The following is a 20582-nucleotide window of genomic DNA, read 5'->3' on the forward strand; positions in this document are numbered from 1 at the left end:
TCAGTAATTTGTGTTCTGTTAGAAATATAGAGTTTTTGCTCATATCGAGTGAATTTTCCGTTTTTATCTCTAATATATTTAATACTTTTTGTTTGTTTATGATAAGGCCTGGCATGGCCAAGCGCGTAAGGCGTGCGACTCGTAATCCGAGGGTCGCGGGTTCGCGCCCGTGTCGCGCTAAACATACTCGCCCTCCCAGCCGTGGGGGCGTATAATGTGACGGTCAATCCCACTATTCGTTGGTAAAAGAGTAGCCCAAGAGTTGGCGGTGGGTGGTGATGACTAGCTGCCTTCCCTCCAGTATTACACTGCTAAATTAGGGACGGCTAGCACAGATAGCCCTCGAGTAGCTTTGTGCGAAATTCCATAAACAAACAAAACAAAATTGTTTATGATAATTTTTTTAAGTTATCTTTTTAATTATATCTCTTTAACATTTCTCTTTATAATAAAACTTCATATCTCACCTTTATTTTACTTAATCAACATATAGTGTAGCTTCTTTGAACCATTTTTCTTTTATAAAACAATACATTTCTAACATTTTTATACCTACCATATTCTTAGTTCCGGTAGCGCATTTCAGAGGAAAAACGAAACATTTATAACAATACATTGAGAACTATTCATAACACTTGAATTTCCAATGGGACCTGCATAACGTAATTCAAGCTTCATTTGACCCACACTTTATTTTATACAATAATTTCCCATTTGACCTTGAGAAAAGGCGATATCTTTCGAAAGAGCTTGGGTTATAAGGTATCCTTTTTTTTTTTTTTTTTAAAGCAGGTGGTGGTCAGCATGACTTTTATGGATCTAAAGAATAAAAATATCACGAATGACTTTATTTAGTAGAACTTATCAGCGCTAATAAGACTAGATTTTATCGAGGTGACAAGATACGGCTGAACAATTCTCGTCCAAGAAAGGGCAAACTCCTATAACACCAAAAAACAAAAAATTTTGTTCCCCAACACTTTAACCAACTTGGTCATTATATTAACAATATGACTCTCATAGGCATTGAAATTGATTTTAAAACAAAAGCCAATGAAAAGGTTTATATAATCTAGAATACAGGTAATCCAAGCGAAAGACCATCAACCATGATCATCTTTGGAAGTACTTTAGTAAGAAATGGTCATCTAGGTAGTTTCAGAGAATAATTTGCCTGCAGCACAATGTGGTGAGGCAAAGGAGGCATCCAATCTGCAAACCATGACTCTTTGAGAAGGAAACAATTAAAACACCTGAAGAATTGGGCAGGTTTATTGCGTATTAGTATGTTAGTATTACTTAGACTTCACAATCCAGGAATGAAACAATGGTGTAAGCTACATTTTCAATGTTCTGATTTAGGTGTTTGTTTGAGTGGACTCTTATTTCAATTACTCAAACGACCTAGACTTGTACAGTTTCGTAGTAGTCGATAAGCTTCCTAGACTATGTAGAAAAGTCTGTTAAGTGTAAATGTAAGTAATCAATGATGATGGAGTTAATTACTTAGTGATTAAATTCATTTCTAAAAAAATATATTAAATTCAGTATAAAAAAAGTTTTTCAATGTTAAAAGTGAGAATTATCGTATCTATTCAGAATGAAATTCTGTAAGCTACTAAAAAGTGAAATAAAAGTATCTTTAGTCTCGGAATTTATGTTGCAACGTTGTTTATGAACTTAAGTGTACAAGGAACATAATGTGTAGCAAATGCTATAAAAGAAATAAAATAATTCGTTGTCCTTACGTGAAATGAATTTCGCATTATTTTTACTAAATAACTCGGAAGATCCCGCCCGCGACAGAACACATAATAATATGCTTAAAATGTAAACTTTTAGAATCAGTCAATAAAACTCTTAAACATAATTTCATTATATCGTTCCTATAATTTCGCATACGTTGTGGTCATTAACACACTTTAAATTATCACGACATCCGTTACGTATTGTAGTTTATTTCGTATTATGTATTCAAGTAGTCAGAAATTTTAATTTAAAAGATAATTAAATATTAATATGGATTAAATTTATAATATTTCCCAACAAGATTGGTGTACGCAATTTTCTTTCTTAACATAAATATATTTTAATATACAAAGAATAATACAATTTATAATAGCAGTTATTACGAATAATGATTTATGTACAAAAGTTTTACAAACTTATAAACAATATTAAGTCGTCTAGCCGGCCTGAAACTGAATATTTTGTCGACGGTTCACCAGGTGCAAATTACGTTTATGTTGATATATAGATACACTTCTCTTGTCGAGAATGCAAGCTAGCGCTATTCAACACACGAGTTTTTTGTTTTTTTTTCTGACAAAATTATCTAATGTCTTAGTAGAAATACTAACGTCCTGAATTAATGCACTGAAGTTTGCATTGTTAGACATTTATAAAAGTTTCTGGTCAAATATCTGTAGTTTACCGATTAGTAAGTGTTTATCACCCATGTAGCTTACATTATATTTACTGTAGCAGATCAACATACCATATAACTGTCTTACGTCGTGTCGATTTATAATCTTTAAAACGACATTCTCGAACGCTCACTTGACAACAATATTCGAAGATATGCTAATGCTTTCGTAAAACATAAATTGTTGCTTCTTACACTCGAGAATCTTATGCAAATATAGAGAACAGGCGGAACTTGTGCAGTACATATTTAACAATATAAGTTTCCTACATTTCTAAATATATGTTAAGCTGAAATAAAAGCAGATATTAAACCAACAATAAATCCTTACACGTTGTATGTAATACTACGTTGTTTGTTTGTTTTTTGTATTATTTGTTAGCACATCATACACTAAAATCTATTTGTTAATGCATAGGGGGAGCTGTTAATTTAAAAAAGGAAACATTAGAAGCGTGTGTTTGGTGGCGTTGAACAAGTTAAGTTATATTTGTAATTTTTATATAAAAGCAAACATTTCGAAATGTTTTTCAACATCCATTATAGACTAGAATTAAGTAATAAACGGTGGTCAGGTATAAAAACTTTGATAAGCCTACGTGTTTGAAATTGGATTTTGAAGTTTTGTTTTTGTGGTAAAACTAAGGTTGAAGTTGTCGCTTTTTATGTTGTGTAACTTGTTGAAATTCTTATTGGATAAGATCTAATGCTCAGATCAAATGAATCCCATAACGTACAAATTATGTTTCGATTTAGATGAATGTTGAAACGATACTAAATGAGCACTGAAATTTGCATATACGCATTTGTAAGTATAAATATTTAATATTCTAGAAGTAGAACTCTGAAACTAACGGCAATAAATCCCCTTTTTGTGTGTTAAAAGTATGCAAGTTATAATTATACATTAAAATTGTAACTTTTTGTATAATAATGCTTAAAAAAACTGGCAAGTTTGTTAACGTAACAAGATGATTATGGAAGGATGAAATTAAATGTTTACATAAAATAATAGGACTCGAGGAAATATTTCATTTACGCTAATAATTGGATTCATGTTGTTGCTACTTTCTAATGTTAAATGTTTAGTTTCTATATTACATTTTTCAAGTACAGGACGATTTAATGTTTTCTCAAATACTACCATCTTACCCCTAATCAAGTTGCATTGCAAACATTTCAAGACTACCGACATGGAAAAAAAAACTAAGGTACCAATGAAAGCTATAATCTGTAACCCATTGTCAAGCAATGCAAATATTCAGCCAGCATTTTTGCCATCTACTTCATCTGATTCAGCAGTTAACTTAACAAAAGAACAGTTTAATTTAGAACTTTCCAAGAATTATTCAGGTAATATGGAAACTTTGGCCTCTGAAATTACAGAGACAAAAATTAAAGATGATGATGTTTCTTCTACATCTTTAAATATATTTGGATTGCATATGCAGTGTGATGAACCTGCTTCTTTACCAGTGTTTAGTGAAATGGATAAAAAATTTGAAGACCAAAAACTTTCAAAAAGAATATTTTGCAAAAGTAAAGCTCAGCCACATGTAACAACCAGTATTTTGAAGCAAAGCACTGTAGTTGATGGCTTAAGAGGAATTTCTATTATAACTGAAGATGAATCAAACTTTCTGTATTCAACTACTACTCATCAAAAGAAATGTGATCAAAACTTTCAAAAAGTCCAATCACAGTGCATTGAATGCCTTTCTCACACAAATTCTCAAACTACAGATAACACTAGCTCACAAGAGAAAACTGTCCAAGAGATTGCACCTTTTAGGGTGGCAACAGAACCTGTACATATTTCTGCTGTTAGCAGTAAGGAAGAAAGATCACTACAGTCTCCACCACCAAAGTTGCTTATTTTAAGTCCCAATAAAAACCAGCTTATCACAGAAAAGGAAGCTTATGAAGTAAAAAATTCTATTCAGTCATTTTTAGATGATAAAGCAGCATGTTTTTCAAATGAATGTGTAGAAAAAAATTTGACTGTTAAAAAATTACTTCCACAACCAAAAGTTTTTACAGACCCCTCACTTGAAGAGAATGAATACCAGAAGCCAAATGAAAATATTACTTGTGAGAAGTTGTATAGTGTTATTAAAAAAGATAATGAAATAAAAAGTAAACTTGAAATGTTTGTACCTATAAGGCAAACAGAGAGTGAATTTGAAATGAAAAAGTGTGAAAAGTTACTCACACCTGTTGAAACTGATTTGGTTAGACCAAAACATAGTGATTATCACTGTGTAGAGACATCATGTGTGAATTATGACATTAGTGGATTTCATAACGTGTCACTGGTAGAATGTAGAAATATCAAACACAGAGTCACGTTGGAAATGCTCAGTAATGAGAATTCAGAAAATACAATTCCAGAATGTAAAATCAGTGGACACCAAGAAACGTTAGTGGTTCGTGAAAGTGATGAATATGAAAAACTTGACACATTTTCAATAGTTAAACAACCAGAAATATTGACATTGGAGAAACAAAAGTTTATTGAAGCACCTATATCTTCTGTTAAAGAAAACCAGAAAGAGTTCTTTCCAGATGAGAAACTCTGTTGTGAAATGACATCTTCAGTTACAGAACATGAAGAAAAGTTGGTTTTAGACAAAAATGAGATTGATGAAATGCCAACATCTTCAGTTAAACAACATCAAGAAAAGTTGGTTCTGGATAAAATTGAGATTGATAAAATGTCAACATCTTCAGTTAAAGAACATCAAGAAAAGTTGGTTCTGGATAAAAATGAAGTTAATGAAATGTTAACATCTTTAGTTACAGAACATCGAGAAAAGTTGGTTCTGGATAAAAATGAAGTTGATGAAATGTCAACATCTTTAGTTACAGAACATCGAGAAAAGTTGGTTCTGGATAAAAATGAAGTTGATGAAATGTCAACATCTTTAGTTACAGAACATCGAGAAAAGTTGGTTCTGGATAAAAATGAAGTTGATGAAATGTCAACATCTTTAGTTACAGAACATCAAGAGAAGTTGGTTCTGGATAAAAATGAAATTGATGAAATGCCAACATCTTCGGTTAAAGAACATCAAGAGAAGTTGGTTCTGGATAATAATAAGATTGATGAAATGTCAACATCTTCAGTTAAAGAACATCAAGAAAAGTTGGTTCTGGATAAAAATGAGAATGATGAAATGCCAGCATCTTCAGTTACAGAACATCAAGAGAAGTTGGTTCTGGATAAAAACAGAATTGATGAGATGTCAACATCTTCAGTTACAGAAGATCAAGAAAAATTGATTCTGGATAAAAATGAAGATGAAATGTCAACATCTTTAGTTACAAAACATCAAGAAAAGTTTGTTTTGGATAACAACAATATTGATGAAATGACCACATTTTTATTTACTGGACACCATGAGAAGTTGGTTCTGGATGAAAATGATACTGGTGAAATGCCAGAATCTTTAGGTACAGAACATCAAGAAAAATTGGTTCTGGATAAAAATAAGTTTGAAATTATCATATCTTCATTTACAGAACATAAACAAAAATTGGTTCTTGATAAAAATGAGAATGGTGAAGTGATCACATCTTCAGTTTCAGGACATCAAGAAAAAAATTTTCTGGATAAAAACAAAATTGATGAAATAACCATATCTTCAGTTACTGAACATGAGGATGGCATGATCAACAAACACACCACTGGATCTTATATTGATCAACCTAGAACAGTAGCCACTGCATTAGTAGGTAAAAGTAATGATGAACAAAGTAAAATGGAAGTTGTTGACAGTGAGAAATGTGATTTTTTGTCCCTGTCTTCAGTATCAAAAGTGAAAGAAATCAGTGATTGTCTAGTTGAGAAAGAAATAATTGATCATACAGAAGACCAATTATTTTGCCCTTCAGAATCTGAAATATCCTTATTATTTGATGCTTTACCCAAGCTGAGCAGTGCCCTTGAAACAGAAGATACAGATGTTGAAGATGAAGGTGTCTACAACTTGAAAAGCTTGTTTTCAGGTTAGTATTATATTCCCATCTTAAGAAACTGAATATTGTTACATGGTTAGCAAAGAGCTGTGAGAAAATTAAACTTTTTTTATCATTATAAAAAGTAAAGGGAATAAAGTTTGGTTATTGAATGATTGTATATGTAAGAATGTAAAGCTGTAAAGTAAAAATTTGACAAATTACAATCATTTCATGTATGTAAAAAAAACAACATACTGATTCATATGAGGTACAGAATAACTAATAACAGGTAAATGTTGTAAAGTACCTGAATACAGGCCATATGAGGTGTACAGTAATTAATAACAAGTAAATTTGTTTATTGATTAAATGAAATTATTTAGTAATGATAGAGATTTTTATTTTTCAGGAAAACTGTTTCAACAAGATGAACAGAAAATTGTGAAAAAGAACATGAAAAAGTCTCCAAAAAAACAAAGACCAAATTATTTTGTAGCCATTCAAGTATCAAATCCAGAGGTGATTCAAACTGTTTTCTGTACAATGTTCTTTACGTAACATTAATTCATCAATCTATTAACTTATGACCATTTTGTAACTACAGAATAATACCTAACCCATGGACAACAAGATTCATTTAGTACATAAATACTAACATTATGAAAATTTTCTAATTACAGGAATTTACAAAATCTGTGGATGACTAGGATCCATTTGGTCCTTAAAGATGATAGTCATTATGAACATTTTCTGATTATAGGAGTTTACATAATCTGTGGAAAACAAGAGTCTGTTTAGCCCTTCAAGACTTTTGTTATGAATATCTTTTAGTTGTAGAAGTTTATATATCCTGTGGGCAGGAGTCCATTTGGTCATTAAAGATTGTCCTTTCTAAGTCATCCCACAAGGAAAAGAAATTGTTAAACCCATCCTTTATTTTTCAAGGTTTCATTTGTTCCTCTTTTAAATTTGTTTAAGGTGTTAATGATGTTGGTACTCATTTAACTGTTTAAAAAATAAAACTGTTTTAAGTGATGCCTGAGAATAAAGTTATCAACTTTTGATAATAAATCCAAGCAGTTGGTGGGGTAGCATGACAAAAGATAACACAAGGATCGTCCATTCTGGTAAAAAAAAAATCTTGGAAGCTAGGATGATTGTAGACATTCATATGGTGATTGAATTTTGATTACATCTCAGAAGCAATCACGTTATGTCCAATATCTTCTCCCACTTCAGAATATGTAATGATTCTTATATTTTCTGTGTGAAATGGTTGCCTGTGTTATATAAGAGTAATATCTTGTATCTCAGAAGTACTCTTTCATCATATGACATTTACAGTCTACTGAAAACCATCTTATGATTAAAAATAAGTATAACATAATACGAGCACATACACTACCATATTTTAATTTAATGGTATAGCTTAAATATGTAGATCAATTGCACTTGTTGATACTACTATGGAAATTGATGTACTTGAAGAGACTCCTAAGTCATATGGAATCTTCTAATTGATTATTCTCACATGATAGGAACATCATTTGACAGTGGCATTATAGTCTGTATCATCATACTTATTGTCCACCATAGTGTTACCATTTGTATAAGTAGTTCTGTGCATATTAATCACTTTTAAACTATTTAGTCTCTTCTCTTTCAGCACACAGATCAGCCATTCATGATAAATATGTTTTTCACAAATATTTTATTTGTTTTCAAATCATATTAAAATAATCTAAATAATGTATGAAGTTATAGGTATTTTTTTGAAAATATAATGTCTGTGAATGTGAAGTTTCAAAAGCATTATGAGGCTGCTGTAAAGCTATTAATCCTTTTGTTGATAAATCCAAGCATGTGGGGAAGAATGGCAAAAGATAACACAAGAATCATACATTTTGGTGAAAATCCTAAGGTGAGGAGCTCAAGAGTGATCACAACATTCAAAATATGGCCCTAATCAGTGACCTGTAGAATCAAATTATAATCTCTTTAGACTTGTATTCAGTATTTCTGTAGATACAAACTAAAACCTTGTTTACCCTACCACTAGGAACAGCCTACTGTTTGGATGACTTTAGAGAATGGTCAACTATTACAGCAAGATCTCTTTCTTTCATGGCACTGTTAGTTATTCAAATTATGATAACCCACATGATTGTCTTGCATTTATCACTATTAAAACCCATCTGCCATTAATTTGTCCAACTCAGTAAATCACCTAAATCTTTTGTAAAGCAGCACCATTCTCTTCACAGCTAGCAACACCCAAGACCTTAATATCTCTACAGATTTAAACAATGTCTTGAATATTCCTTCACCTGCATCACTGATGTGAACCAAATAGAGCAAAGGTCCTAAGACTGAGTCCTGAGGTGCCCCACATATGACATTAACCAAGTCTGACTGAACTCCATTTTTTAACAATCCTGTTTTCTTCCATCCAACTACTTTTCAATCCAATTTGCAAACTTATTCCCCACACTCACAATTAATTGTGGGGAGTATCCCTGCCAAAATTAAATTATGATCTTTTTTTTTAAATGCTTTTACAAACCCTTTGTGCTTATTAACTAGCTCTTATTTTTTTATATAATCTTATTATTTTCTCCCTATTTACCCCACAAACGATTTTATCCGCATGCATTGTCAAGGAATTACCTATAAGTATAACCTCCTTATCATTGACATGTGCCCGGCATGGCCGAGCACGTTAGGCGTGCAACTTGTAATCCGAGGGTCGCGGGTTTGCATCCCAGTCGAGCTAAACATGCTCGCCCTTTCAGCCGTGGGGCGTTATAATGTGACGGTCAATCCCACTATTTGTTGGTACAAGAGTAGCCCAAGAGTTGGCAGTGGGTGGTGATGACTAGCTGCCTTCCCTCTAGTCTTACACTACAAAATTAGGGACAACTCAGGTTTCTCCTCCTGGTTGGGGGTTGTGCATGACGTCTAATTGTAGGGAAACAATATGCTCACTTAAAAAACCAGCCTGTTAATGAATCCACGAGTGATTGCGTCCCTATGTTCCTTCATGGAATCGAGTGGCATAATAAAAAAATAATAATAATATTGACATCCTTCTCTCACCTTTTTTTTTTTTTTTTTTTAACCCCTTCCCTCCAGTATTTCCTCGTTTGCAGAAGCCAAGGGCTGGAATTTGTTGCTGAAGAGAATATGCTTGTTATAACTAAATTAACTACATTTACTCTAATAGTACTTGTTGTAGCTTCCTAAATATCATTATTATGAGATGTAACCCTTGCATGTAAAAGCTTAAGCTATTGAAATCCTGCTGCCATTTTCTGCAGTTTACATTTCTATTTATCTGTTGCTTCTAATTTAATTATAATAGCCTCCAACTTCTCCAATCTACAAACTCTACATAAAAATTGCATATCTTCATTAGTAGCTTCTTTAAAAGTACATACCAGTTCCAAGTTTCCAAATAAGGCCCACTCATTGCACCTATTACATCTAATAAGTTGTGAATGCTTAACTCCCACACTAGTCTTAATCATTGTATTTATATTTATAGCCTAAAAATAAATACATAATGCCAAATACCAGTAGTCTGTTCTTAGCACTGTTAAACCCTACATTTTTTAGTCTGATTTATAATCAGTTGATAAGTTATACTAGTGTAAGCTGAATTTAAAACACCAAGAAACAAACAAATTAGCTTATTATATTATATTTATTTAATAAAACAATATATCTATCCTGTTTTATGATTTTATAGTGAGTTTAAGTATACCTAAGCCTAGGGTACCATTACATGTAATAAGCCTATTTTAACATTGTAATCAAATTTATAACACTAAACTCTTATTTAAATTTTTTTAATATTTACTTCTGTTTACCAAAATTACTACATCTAGTTATAATTGTATTATTTAACCCAAATTACAATGAACTATAATATAAATATTAAATAATTTTCAGAAACCTGTAATAGTTTAATTCTCAAATGTTCTCCATCTTTATTCAAGCTCTAAAAAGCAGAACTGTTGGTTTATCTAGGCTTAATTTACATTCACTCAATTCAAAGTGAAATGAATTCACTTTTCCTATGTGAAACTAATAATCCTATTTCCAATTTGTTGTTGGTTTTTTTGTTTTCTTAAAGACATTTTAAAAAATTTTCTTCATGTAATATTACAGTATCTTCAAGTACAATTTAGGACAAAGTTACTTCCTAATCCTAAACTGTTGTACATGAAAATGTATCATGTACATAATGTATAACAAACCTGTAACAAGATAAAAATGTTACTGCTCTGTGGTTTTCTCCCTATATCTTTTCAAATTTCTTTACTAAATCTCTAAATGTTTTTATCAAAAATACACAATACATTATGAAAGCAAAGATAAATCTGAAAAATATTAAATATAATAGTATCAGGTTTGTATGCTGTGTAAAAATGTTCAGTCATTAAGATTGAGAAGAGTTTAGGACTCTCTTACTAGATAGTACATTGCTTACACAGAACTGAGATAGACTTTAATATGCTATTACCAAATAAACTAATTGTTCATAAAGAATAATTGTCTGTAGATTTTGTGTGATGAAATTATTGTTAGTGTTTGGTAGAAAACAAATTATCTTTGATTCTAGAAGCTTTGCATGGTCTGGTGGTTAGGATGCTCTACTGTTAGTTGGCATTATTTTACCACAGTTATTGTATAAATACCACTGAAATAAGGTGATGCAAAGAATAAATGAAGGGTGTTAATCACAAAAATGAAATCAAACTAAAAATATATTAAAAATAATTGTATTATCATTGCTCATTATTGTAACAACAGCCAGATGTCTATTTTGTAACAAGTCACTTAAATTCTAATATCGTAGAATAGAGCAATGTCTATAGAATTATATGTTTTAATATTAATGTGGTAGCATTTCCTTATGTAAATGATTTTTTTTTTGCTATATACAAAGACCTTTGTTATGACAAATGGCATGAGAAACAGATGTTATAATGTATTCGATTGTGCTAAAAGGTCTACTTATTTTCTAATTAAAGAGCTACTAAAATATACTTAAAGTAAAAAGTTACATTATTTCATCAAAACTATGCCAGCTGACTTTTTTAAAATGATGCACCAATGATCAAGCTGTAACCTATTATTAAAAAAAACAGCTATGAAGACAACATTATAAGCTTGGTACATAAGTAGAACATTCATGTCTGCTTCATTCTAACAATGTTACAACTAACTAGTATAATAAAACCAAAGTTTAAACCTATCACTACACTAATCAAGGTTCCTCACAATTTTATAAAATCGATTATTAAACTGACTAAATATAGGAGGGGAAAAAAAAAAAGACTATTCAGATTGTCACTACATCACCAAATAAACTTCATATTCCTAACTCTATTCCTATACACAAATTTTCTGCTATGCCACCTCCAATCCCCCATTTTTCATTTCATGAGGAATATACTGATTAAATATGGATTAATTGGCCTATTATGGCAATTGTTTAATTGGTAATCTGAAAGTTATTACAGCAGCACAACTCTATGTAATGTGACATTAAACTTTATCTCATAATTATGGGAGATTTAGTTTTTTAAATAATTAAATTACTTAATCACATGTTTACAAATGTGGTTCTGGATGGTGTGCGAGGTTTTGAAAGAAGTCCATTTCAACTTCTAGTATGAAATTCTTAACTTTATTATAATTATTATTCAGACCATACTCTTTATCTTTATTTAGCAATGTCCAACAGTTTTTGTATTGTTTTTATATCAGTGAGTTTTCCTAAATGTGGGTTGTGAGGGTCCTCATTTTTCAGTTAGATGTAGAAGTCTCTCTCTTTGAGGTAGTATGACTTCTTTTCTTCAAATTCAGTGTTATTCAAGTGTGTATGCATTCATATCTCTGCTTCAGGTTTTTCTTATATGATTTGTCTTTGTTTGAAATGTTTTATATTCATCATCATTTCATTTATTTTGCTGAGACATTCAGTGTCAAGAATTTGTGTACATCATCAGATGTGTTTAACACTCACAGCTTTTATATGGGAGTTAAAAACTTCAGCTCTGTCACATGGTGGGAAAAAGTTCAAAGTAAAACAAAACTGAGATTGGGCTAATAAAACAATACATGTAGTAGTAATGTCATATTACTTGAACAGGTAATGTGAATTACCTTTTTGTAGCTTGTACTGCAAGACTGAGTCATATATGTTGATGTATTGGTAGCTAACATTCAAACAAATCTTCCAAATGTTCATTTATGACTTTCTCAAGTATGAATAAGTTACATATGTAAGAAAAATAAGAATAGTATTCAGCTAGATAATTGAACTTTGAATGAAAATCTTCTGCATCCTTAGTGGTAGTATTTTTTTATTGTACTCTCAGGTACATTGCCATATCAAAAAGGTACAAGATCATATTGTGGAAATTGAGAAGAACCTCCAGCTGGCAGTAATTCCTTTGACAACATTGCATCTAACATTACTTGTCATGCATCTTGAAAATGAAGAAGACATGAAAAGGTAATTTTACTTAATGTAACTTGTACCTATAAATAATAATCACATGATGAAACTTCCTTTCACAGAATAAATAATTTGTAAAATAGTTATATGCGAAAATGAAAAAAACAAGAAAGATACAAAAGAGACAGCTTGTTTATGTAAAAGTGTCAAATAATGGTAAACTACTAAAAACTGTATTGTTCACATGTCAAATCATGTATATAGCTCCTTGGAAAAGAGAAACTTGTATAGAAAATCCAAAAACCAAGTTTGGTAAAGAAAGCATAAACAACAAGGAAAGTGTGACAATTTTGTCACCACATGATATACATTCACAATATTCTTAATGAAAGTGGGTCAATCTTTACCTTTATTTTACACCCCTTGTATTTTGTTTCTGTTTCCAAATTGTATAGATTTTTTTCTGTATATTCCTTTGTTAATAAAATATTATTATTACCTTTCGATCCTTTACATCCCTTATATCTGTATTTTACTAAATAGTCAATTTATTATCAGTTATTATTTATACCCCCTTGTTGTATTTCTGTATTACTGAAATACTAAGCCTGTTTCTCTACTACATGTATCAAAGCTATTTTTTGTGCTGATGTTATTTTCACTTAAAAGTAATAATGCTTTGTTTTCCAGTTCAATACTGGTTTTACGAGATCAGTGTTTATTCTTTGCATAGAGCATGCAATACTTTATCATCCTGCTATGATAATATCAAGGAAAATATCAATGCTAACCCCATCCATCTAGAGTTTCATGGATTATCTCACTTTCAGAATCAGGTTAGTGTCTTTCTTATTATACATACAAGATGGAACTGGTCACAAGTAATGTTTCTATGAAAAACAATCTTAAAGAACAGAGTTGGGAAATTTTAAGAAGTATTTTAGGGTTGATGACTGTATTGGTTACTGTCAAAAACTACTGATGTATCAGTAGTGTTAAAACTAGAAGTTAGTTTAAAATGGTGAGCTCTGGTATTTGTTAAAAAGGCCTTTTTGGCAACAGCTGTAATGAATGAGGAGCAACTGCAATGCTGCTGTACCTTTTTAGCTGGAAACCTATAAATAAACCAGGAAAGAATGACATGACTGAATTATCAAATGTCTTATAAAATAATCTCACATAAACATCATAATGAGACTTTGTTCTAGATGATGCTGTAAAAATTCTTAGAACAAGATAGTTACCAGGAAACAAAGGTTTACTACAAGAGTGATAATTCTCACTGTCAAGGATTTATTTTATAATTGTTGAGTCTAGTAAATAGTAGCAACTTCTCTCTCTATGTATGTATGTATGTATAGAGATAAGGTGAATTCAATTACTTATTGATAAAATTCATTTTATTCCAAATTTGTCATAATAAATCTAATCTATCACAGGTATTGTTTGCAAAAGTCAAAAATGGAAAAGAAAGGCTTGACTGCATAGCTGAAGCTGTGGCGAGATGTTTCTATGAAAATGGACTGACAGAAACAGATGAAACAGATTATAAAGCTCACTTGACTATCATGAAATTGTCTCGTTCACCAAAACTCAGGAAGAAGGTTAGTTGAATTCACCAGTAGACAAGATCTAGTGAGCTGTTCTTTAGGTATCTAATCTTGAAGAAAGCTAAACTCCATAAGAGACAAGGTTCATGTTAATGATCGGTGAGACTTCCTTAAGTATTAAATCTGGAAAGCTTTCCTTGCTATGTTGTCCTGCCAGGCAATAAAAGAACTTCAACCATGACAATTTTTGGTATTAAAAAATTGAGTAATACAGTAATTCTCTATAATGAAGTTATCTTATTTTAGATTTTATTGAATAAAATTTACAATGAATGTTGATAAATACATAAATAATCCACATACTTAAATCCAAAACCCGATTTCTCTCCTAGTTAAGCTTCTGAAAGCATTTATTAATTTTTGTGATTGAGAAAAAGTTACAGGTTTTTTTTCTTATAGAGACTGTGGGAAGGATAGTGTCCAATGCTAGTTTCTATCTAGTAAAAATTTGATGCCATAAGCATTACTTTTATCAGGATTACCATAATTTTACAGGAAATGAACAGTCATAATTGTTCAACATTCTGAATGTTGTTTTTTTCTTTCAGGGAATTAAACATATTAAGTCATCATATTACACTGAGTTCAAGAATAGCAACTTTGGTATCCAGACTGTACATAGCTTACAGCTTCTTAAAATGGCCCGAGCAGATGATGAATCTGGCTATTATGTTTTTAGCCACGAATGCAAGTTTGGTAAGTAAGCACTCATGAAAGTGTGACACGTGTATTAATTTCTACTCTGAGAAAATTAAGAAGTTATCATGATTAACTAAGCTTTTAAGAACATTCTTCAATAATTTGAAGTTTTTAGATATAGAAATCAATAATGGTGTCTCAAAACTTTTCCATTTATTATTCAGATTCACTTAAAAATAAAAAGCATATTTAATTTTTCTTGTTAGATCTACCTACTACTGAAAGCGATGATCATACACATTGCTGTCAAAGTCCATCTTTAAAAGCTTTATCCCAAAATAGTGCTAAGAAAGCTAACTTGAGAGTAGCAACTGCTGATGTAAAAGATGAAATCAAACATAAAATCCATGCTCTGACAACAGCCAGTTTAAATAAAGCTGGTCAGTGTGAGGATGACACTTCCACATCTGGAGGAAACAATGTAGTGAATAAAACAGGTAAAAAAGTTAAATAAAACAACCTGTTTTGTAGGGTAGAAAAATATTGTCCCAAAATCATTAAGGCCAAGGAAATTTGTATTTGTTTTTTAATACACTGAGATAAGTGTATATAAATGCCCAACTGCATTATTGTAATACACTTGTTTAAAGCAATAAAACTGTGCACAAAAATAATTATGGTGCAGAAAATCTTTATTTAAAAATGTAGCTAAAGTTTTTCCTCCAATCAATATTTCCATCATCAGAAAAAAACTTAAAGCTTTGGAGTGCTTAACCTAACAAATTAAAATCGACCTCTTCGAGGAGATGACCAGGGTCCTGGGAATCCCCTCTGCATGGAGTAGGGGCTAGTGCCACGGAGCCTAATACGTCGTCCTCGGCCTGACCGCCTTGATCCTTGACCTCGGGAACTGGAAATTGCTCTGGATTAATTTGTGATGAGCCGGATGATGAGGTATTGTCTCCACTGTTATTTTCATTCCACACAATTGGCTTTCGCTGTGGCTGATTACCAACACCTGGGTTGAAAAAGTTATTTCACCTTAGAAAGTGTTTGACAGTAACTTTAAGGATTAATTTTCACTAAATACATATAACTGTCTAAAGATACGTGATCACTACAGTAAGTTCATCTCACTTGATTGGAGCAATATGATTTTAATAGTTGCAGAGTAGATCAAAGGTCATGTCAACTTGCATTCAAAATTTTATAAAACTGTAAATTATACACTAGTTAATCTAAAAGTATTAAAAAACACACCAAGATACTAAGACTAGAGTTTTGTATAAATTATCCATATTGGTAATTTGAGTTCATAAGCTAAAAATCTCATCTTTTTCATTTTACTGAGATATGGCTATGTACTGAATCAAACACTGGTCACTTACTTCAATATATGACATGTGAATAACAAATCAACAGCTTAGAATGTCCCCCTAGTGGTTTTCTTAGCCATTTTAATCTGTTAGAAGGCCTCATTCCTCAAAGCAAGATATTAAGGAGGTAAGTTGTTTCTTAAGTCTGTTTGAAGTGTCAAGCTTAGTTACTAAGCTTGAAAAAGTATAGTGGAATTATATGGTATTGATATAGTAATTTGACTTCTTGGTTATTCAACTGTACATATTAAAATCTAAAAACATTTTGTTTCCTATCTTCCACATGCAAAATGTTAAAAGGCTTCACAACCTACATCAAGCATCAACAAACTTCTACACAGTAAACTATATACATATATAATGTATAATAAATGAAATGCAATAATATGTATTACAAAATATTACTAGTCCACTAAAACACAGCCAAAACGAGGTTATTTTATACAGACCATAAATGTCAGAACTATATTATTGCATACAATAACACGAGTGCAAGTGTGCTGTGTTAGTACAAGTTCTGTAACGTGAATATAATAAAAATATATAAATGGATAATGTTATAGAATTTAAACTGTTTAGTCTGAACATATGCATTCTTCAGTAGTCATTCTAGAATGAAAAAAGTGTAATTTATACTTCCTGTGATCACACAGTTTTGGTAGAGAAAATAACAGACAAATATAAAACCACTTAATGTTTCAAATATATTTATGAGGGTTTAGAGATAACTCAAATAGTATTTGAGATTGTTGGAGTGAAGAATAGATTTTAATAACAAGAAAATCAATTAACAAAACACTAAATATTCTACCAATGAATCATTAAAAAACATAATCTTTGCTAAAATTCTAACAAATTTTGTGAAGATGCACAAACTGCATCAAAACATATAGTATAAATAATTTAACGTGTGCAACTGTGCATATATGAACTTGTGTATATTATAAGCAGTTCACTGCAAAAAGGTTAATAATAAGAATCTTATACTTCCCTTAGTGGAATAATCAATGGGAAGTCTAAGATAACTTACTTGTTGAAGGTACAACTTCTGTCTGTTCCTCACCCCCAAACTGAATACCAGGACTGTCACCTAATCATGACAGAAAAATACTTAAATTCCAAATCAGAATTTTAAGGATTATGTTGTGTTAATACAAGTAAATTTAATTTGTCATTAAAAAATATACATATTTAACTAAAGTGTGAAGGAAATTCAATATATCACAGAGAAGCTACTGCTTCTCAAAATCATGAGCAGAAGGAGAATTTACACAGCAACTACACCCACCTTGATCAGTAGCAGCTTCGTTCTTCACCTCTGGTGGCTGCCCTGTTTCAGTTTCTGAAACAGGTGATACTTCCTCAGATTCCTTGGGGGCTTCTGGACCACTGTAATAAGTAAATCATTATTTAGTTAGTTCACAGTTGATGTTCATGCCATAAAATAGAAGAGTAAAATTAACAAAATTCTTTTATGTTTAACCCTTTACAAAAGGGTCAGTCAAATGCCATGTCATCACATTTGTTAACTCACATTAAAACTTATTGAATTATTTCATGAATTTATGATAAGTTTGGTATCAAACTGTACATTATAATTCACATCTTAGTATTATACAGTATTCAATTTGTTAATTTAAATGTTAAAACAGAGTTAAACATTAGTGATGATGAGAAAACCCACTTGTAGAGAAAAATATATATGTAAAAACAGCTGTTTTGGGTTGAGAAAATTTTTATGTAGAGAAGCAAACAACGTTTCGACCTTCTTCAGTCATCGTCAGGTTCACAAAACCAGCCGTTTCTACATATACAGTTAAACATTGATTTTTGTGTGTCACATGTTATGTTGAATGCAGCACTGGTTCAAATTAGATTTTTGTGATGTCAAAATACTAAGTCTATAGTTTCTTATGAATTAGTAACTCAAATTATCGATATTGACAAGATATAAAATAAAAATCTCGTATCTTGTCATTTTGCTAAGATATGTACTATATCAAACATAGTGGTCCCATTGTCCCCTCTTTCCATATTTGGAAACAGTCTCTTACATACACGTAGTTCAATATGACATGTGAATAATCAATGGACAACTTAAAATGTACCCTAGTAGTAGTTTTCTCAGCCATTTTAACGTGATAGAAGGCTTCCTTCTTTCAAACAAAGATTTCAAGCAGGCAGGTTGTATCTTTAGTCTGTTCAAAATTTCATATTCTTTTAGACCTAAATACAGGTTAATTACTAAGTTTGATAATTTATAGTGGAATTCCATGGTATCAATATAGTAATTTATGATTTATTAGTTGTTCAATTGTACATATAAAACCTAAAAAAGAAATAATTTCGTATCCTCCACATGCAACATTTTAAAAGGCTTAGCAACACACTTCAAAGCAGCAGTTGAGTACACAGTTTGTAGCTAGAAGATATAACTGTTTGTTTTACTTCTTTATTTTAAGAAGAATAAGTTTAAATTATTTAGAACTTTTCTGAAATGTGAGTACATATTACAAAATACTAATCTTCTAAAACAGCCAGGACAAGGTAACTTCGTAAAGACAAAAGGTCAGTTTTATATCATTGGATATGGTAAAATGAATGCACATGTTAATATTAATAAAATACACAATGTTACAGTTTCTTTGTACCAACAAAAAATTTTTTTACAACTGGACAGACAGAACAAAATATTTCTTACTACTAGACAGAACATTACCATTTTTATACCAACTAACATAGTCTTTGTCAAATGTTAGAGCATTACAGTTTTTATACTGAGAAACAAAAGATTTTTTTACCACTGGGTTGAAACAGTACAGTTTTTGTACCAAGGAACAATAAATTTCTTACAACTAAACAGAATGTTATAGTTTTATGGCAAGGAACCAAAGATTTCTAACCACTGGGCTGAACATTACAATTGTTGTGCACAAGACTTTTTTATCACTGGATAGACCAGTACAGATTTTAATTCCCGAGATCACCCAGTGGAATGAAGACAAGTGGAAACAATATCGTGTATTCCTACATATTGTTTAGTTCTATTATTACTACTAACCTGGCTTGTTCATAACCAGATTTCCCTTCTTCTCCTAAGCTCGTGACTGACACAGGTTGGCTAATCTCCAACACAGCAGCAGCTGTGGTTACTGTTTCTGTAACAGCAATTTCTGGAAGCTCACTCTCAGCTAAAATAAAAATTAGGATACCCATTAGAAAATTGAAGCAGGCATTTTGATTACATTTTGTAAAACTGATTATTTTCTGACATTAAAATGTAGAACCACTTGTATTATGATACACTGTTTGACACTCACCGGGTGGAGAAACTTGTAATGGTGTTGTTGGTACAGTACGTCCCCCACCTTCATCAAACTGGGAAAGATCCATACGAGTGTCATCTACTCCTAATGCTATGAGAAAGTTCAAAACAAGGTCAGGTTATAATTAAATTTCAAACTCAACAAGACTGACCTAATAACAAATAGAAAGCTTAACTTTTGTGCTGACAAGTTATGAAAACAATTAGCACTCAGATAAACTCTAGTTCCAGTTTGAAAAAGTTCTTTGAGTTGCCAACTCAGTAAAACAACTGTTAGCACAAACATCAGTTAGAAAATTTCTTTTTTCAGTTGCCAACTCAGTAAAACAACTCTTAAGTAATGACATTAATTCCAATTTGAAAAATTATGTGAACAATTGGTTGGTTGATTTGGTGTTTTATGGCACAAAGCAGCTTGGCTATCTGTGCCATACATACAGTAAAAAGTTAAAATTAAAGTAAAATTAGGAAATTTATAAAAGGAAATTAAGGTAAAATAAAACAAATAAAATAAAGGCAGCTAGGCTATCTGTGCCAAACATCCAGTAAAAAGTTAAAATTAAAGTAAAATTAGGAAATTTATAAAAGGAAATTAAGGTAAAATAAAACAAATAAAATAAAGGCACCTAGGCTATCTGTGCCAAACATCCAGTAAAAAGTTAAAATTAAAGTAAAATTAGGAAATTTATAAAAGGAAATTAAGGTAAAATAAAACAAATAAAATAAAGGCACCTAGGCTATCTGTGCCAAACATCCAGTAAAAAGTTAAAATTAAAGT

The 20582-nt window shown here is 31.2% G+C and overlaps 2 protein-coding genes across 8 annotated transcripts in view; one reads left to right on the forward strand and one right to left on the reverse strand.

Annotated features, from left to right (window-relative positions):
* The first annotated feature begins 2859 nt into the window (after positions 1-2859).
* LOC143235475 (uncharacterized) lies at positions 2860-15777 on the forward strand. 5 transcript variants are annotated; one of them, XR_013019210.1, is made up of 8 exons: positions 2860-3233; positions 3537-6433; positions 6795-6904; positions 12775-12911; positions 13545-13690; positions 14294-14458; positions 15013-15160; positions 15370-15777. XR_013019210.1 is itself a non-coding variant. In XM_076473689.1 (8 exons), the coding sequence occupies exons 2-8, from the start codon at positions 3619-3621 to the stop codon at positions 15615-15617; spliced, it is 3726 nt and encodes a 1241-aa protein (XP_076329804.1). In that variant the 5' UTR covers positions 2860-3233; positions 3537-3618; the 3' UTR covers positions 15618-15777. The 5 variants fall into 5 exon arrangements, 3 of the variants coding, with proteins under 3 accessions (XP_076329804.1, XP_076329803.1, XP_076329802.1); XM_076473689.1 differs by having other exon boundaries at positions 13588-13690; XM_076473688.1 differs by having other exon boundaries at positions 2867-3233; positions 3589-6433; positions 13588-13690.
* Positions 15778-20582, reverse strand: part of LOC143235473 (nucleoprotein TPR-like) — an 83875-nt gene continuing 79070 nt past the window's right edge. For all 3 annotated transcript variants that reach the window (XM_076473686.1, XM_076473685.1, XM_076473684.1), the window contains exons 43-47: positions 19800-19895; positions 19541-19670; positions 17768-17868; positions 17510-17569; positions 15778-16121 (exon numbers count right to left, since the gene is read on the reverse strand). In XM_076473686.1, the coding sequence (XP_076329801.1) occupies positions 15874-16121; positions 17510-17569; positions 17768-17868; positions 19541-19670; positions 19800-19895 (635 nt within the window). In that variant the 3' untranslated portion in view covers positions 15778-15873. The remainder of the gene's footprint in view (positions 16122-17509; positions 17570-17767; positions 17869-19540; positions 19671-19799; positions 19896-20582) is intronic.

The sequence above is a fragment of the Tachypleus tridentatus genome, chromosome 12 (genome assembly GCF_004210375.1).
Source record: "Tachypleus tridentatus isolate NWPU-2018 chromosome 12, ASM421037v1, whole genome shotgun sequence".
Taxonomy (NCBI): Eukaryota; Metazoa; Arthropoda; class Merostomata; order Xiphosura; family Limulidae; genus Tachypleus; species Tachypleus tridentatus.

Bases quoted from the DNA above. Each gene is read 5' to 3' on its own strand.
- LOC143235475 (XM_076473687.1), top strand. From the start codon at position 3,481: ATGTTGTTGCTACTTTCTAATGTTAAATGTTTAGTTTCTATATTACAT. The intron at 12,912-13,587 runs GTAATTTTACTT...TTCTTTGCATAG, and splicing joins AATGAAGAAGACATGAAAAG to AGCATGCAATACTTTATCAT. The intron at 15,161-15,369 runs GTAAGTAAGCAC...TTTTCTTGTTAG, and splicing joins TAGCCACGAATGCAAGTTTG to ATCTACCTACTACTGAAAGC.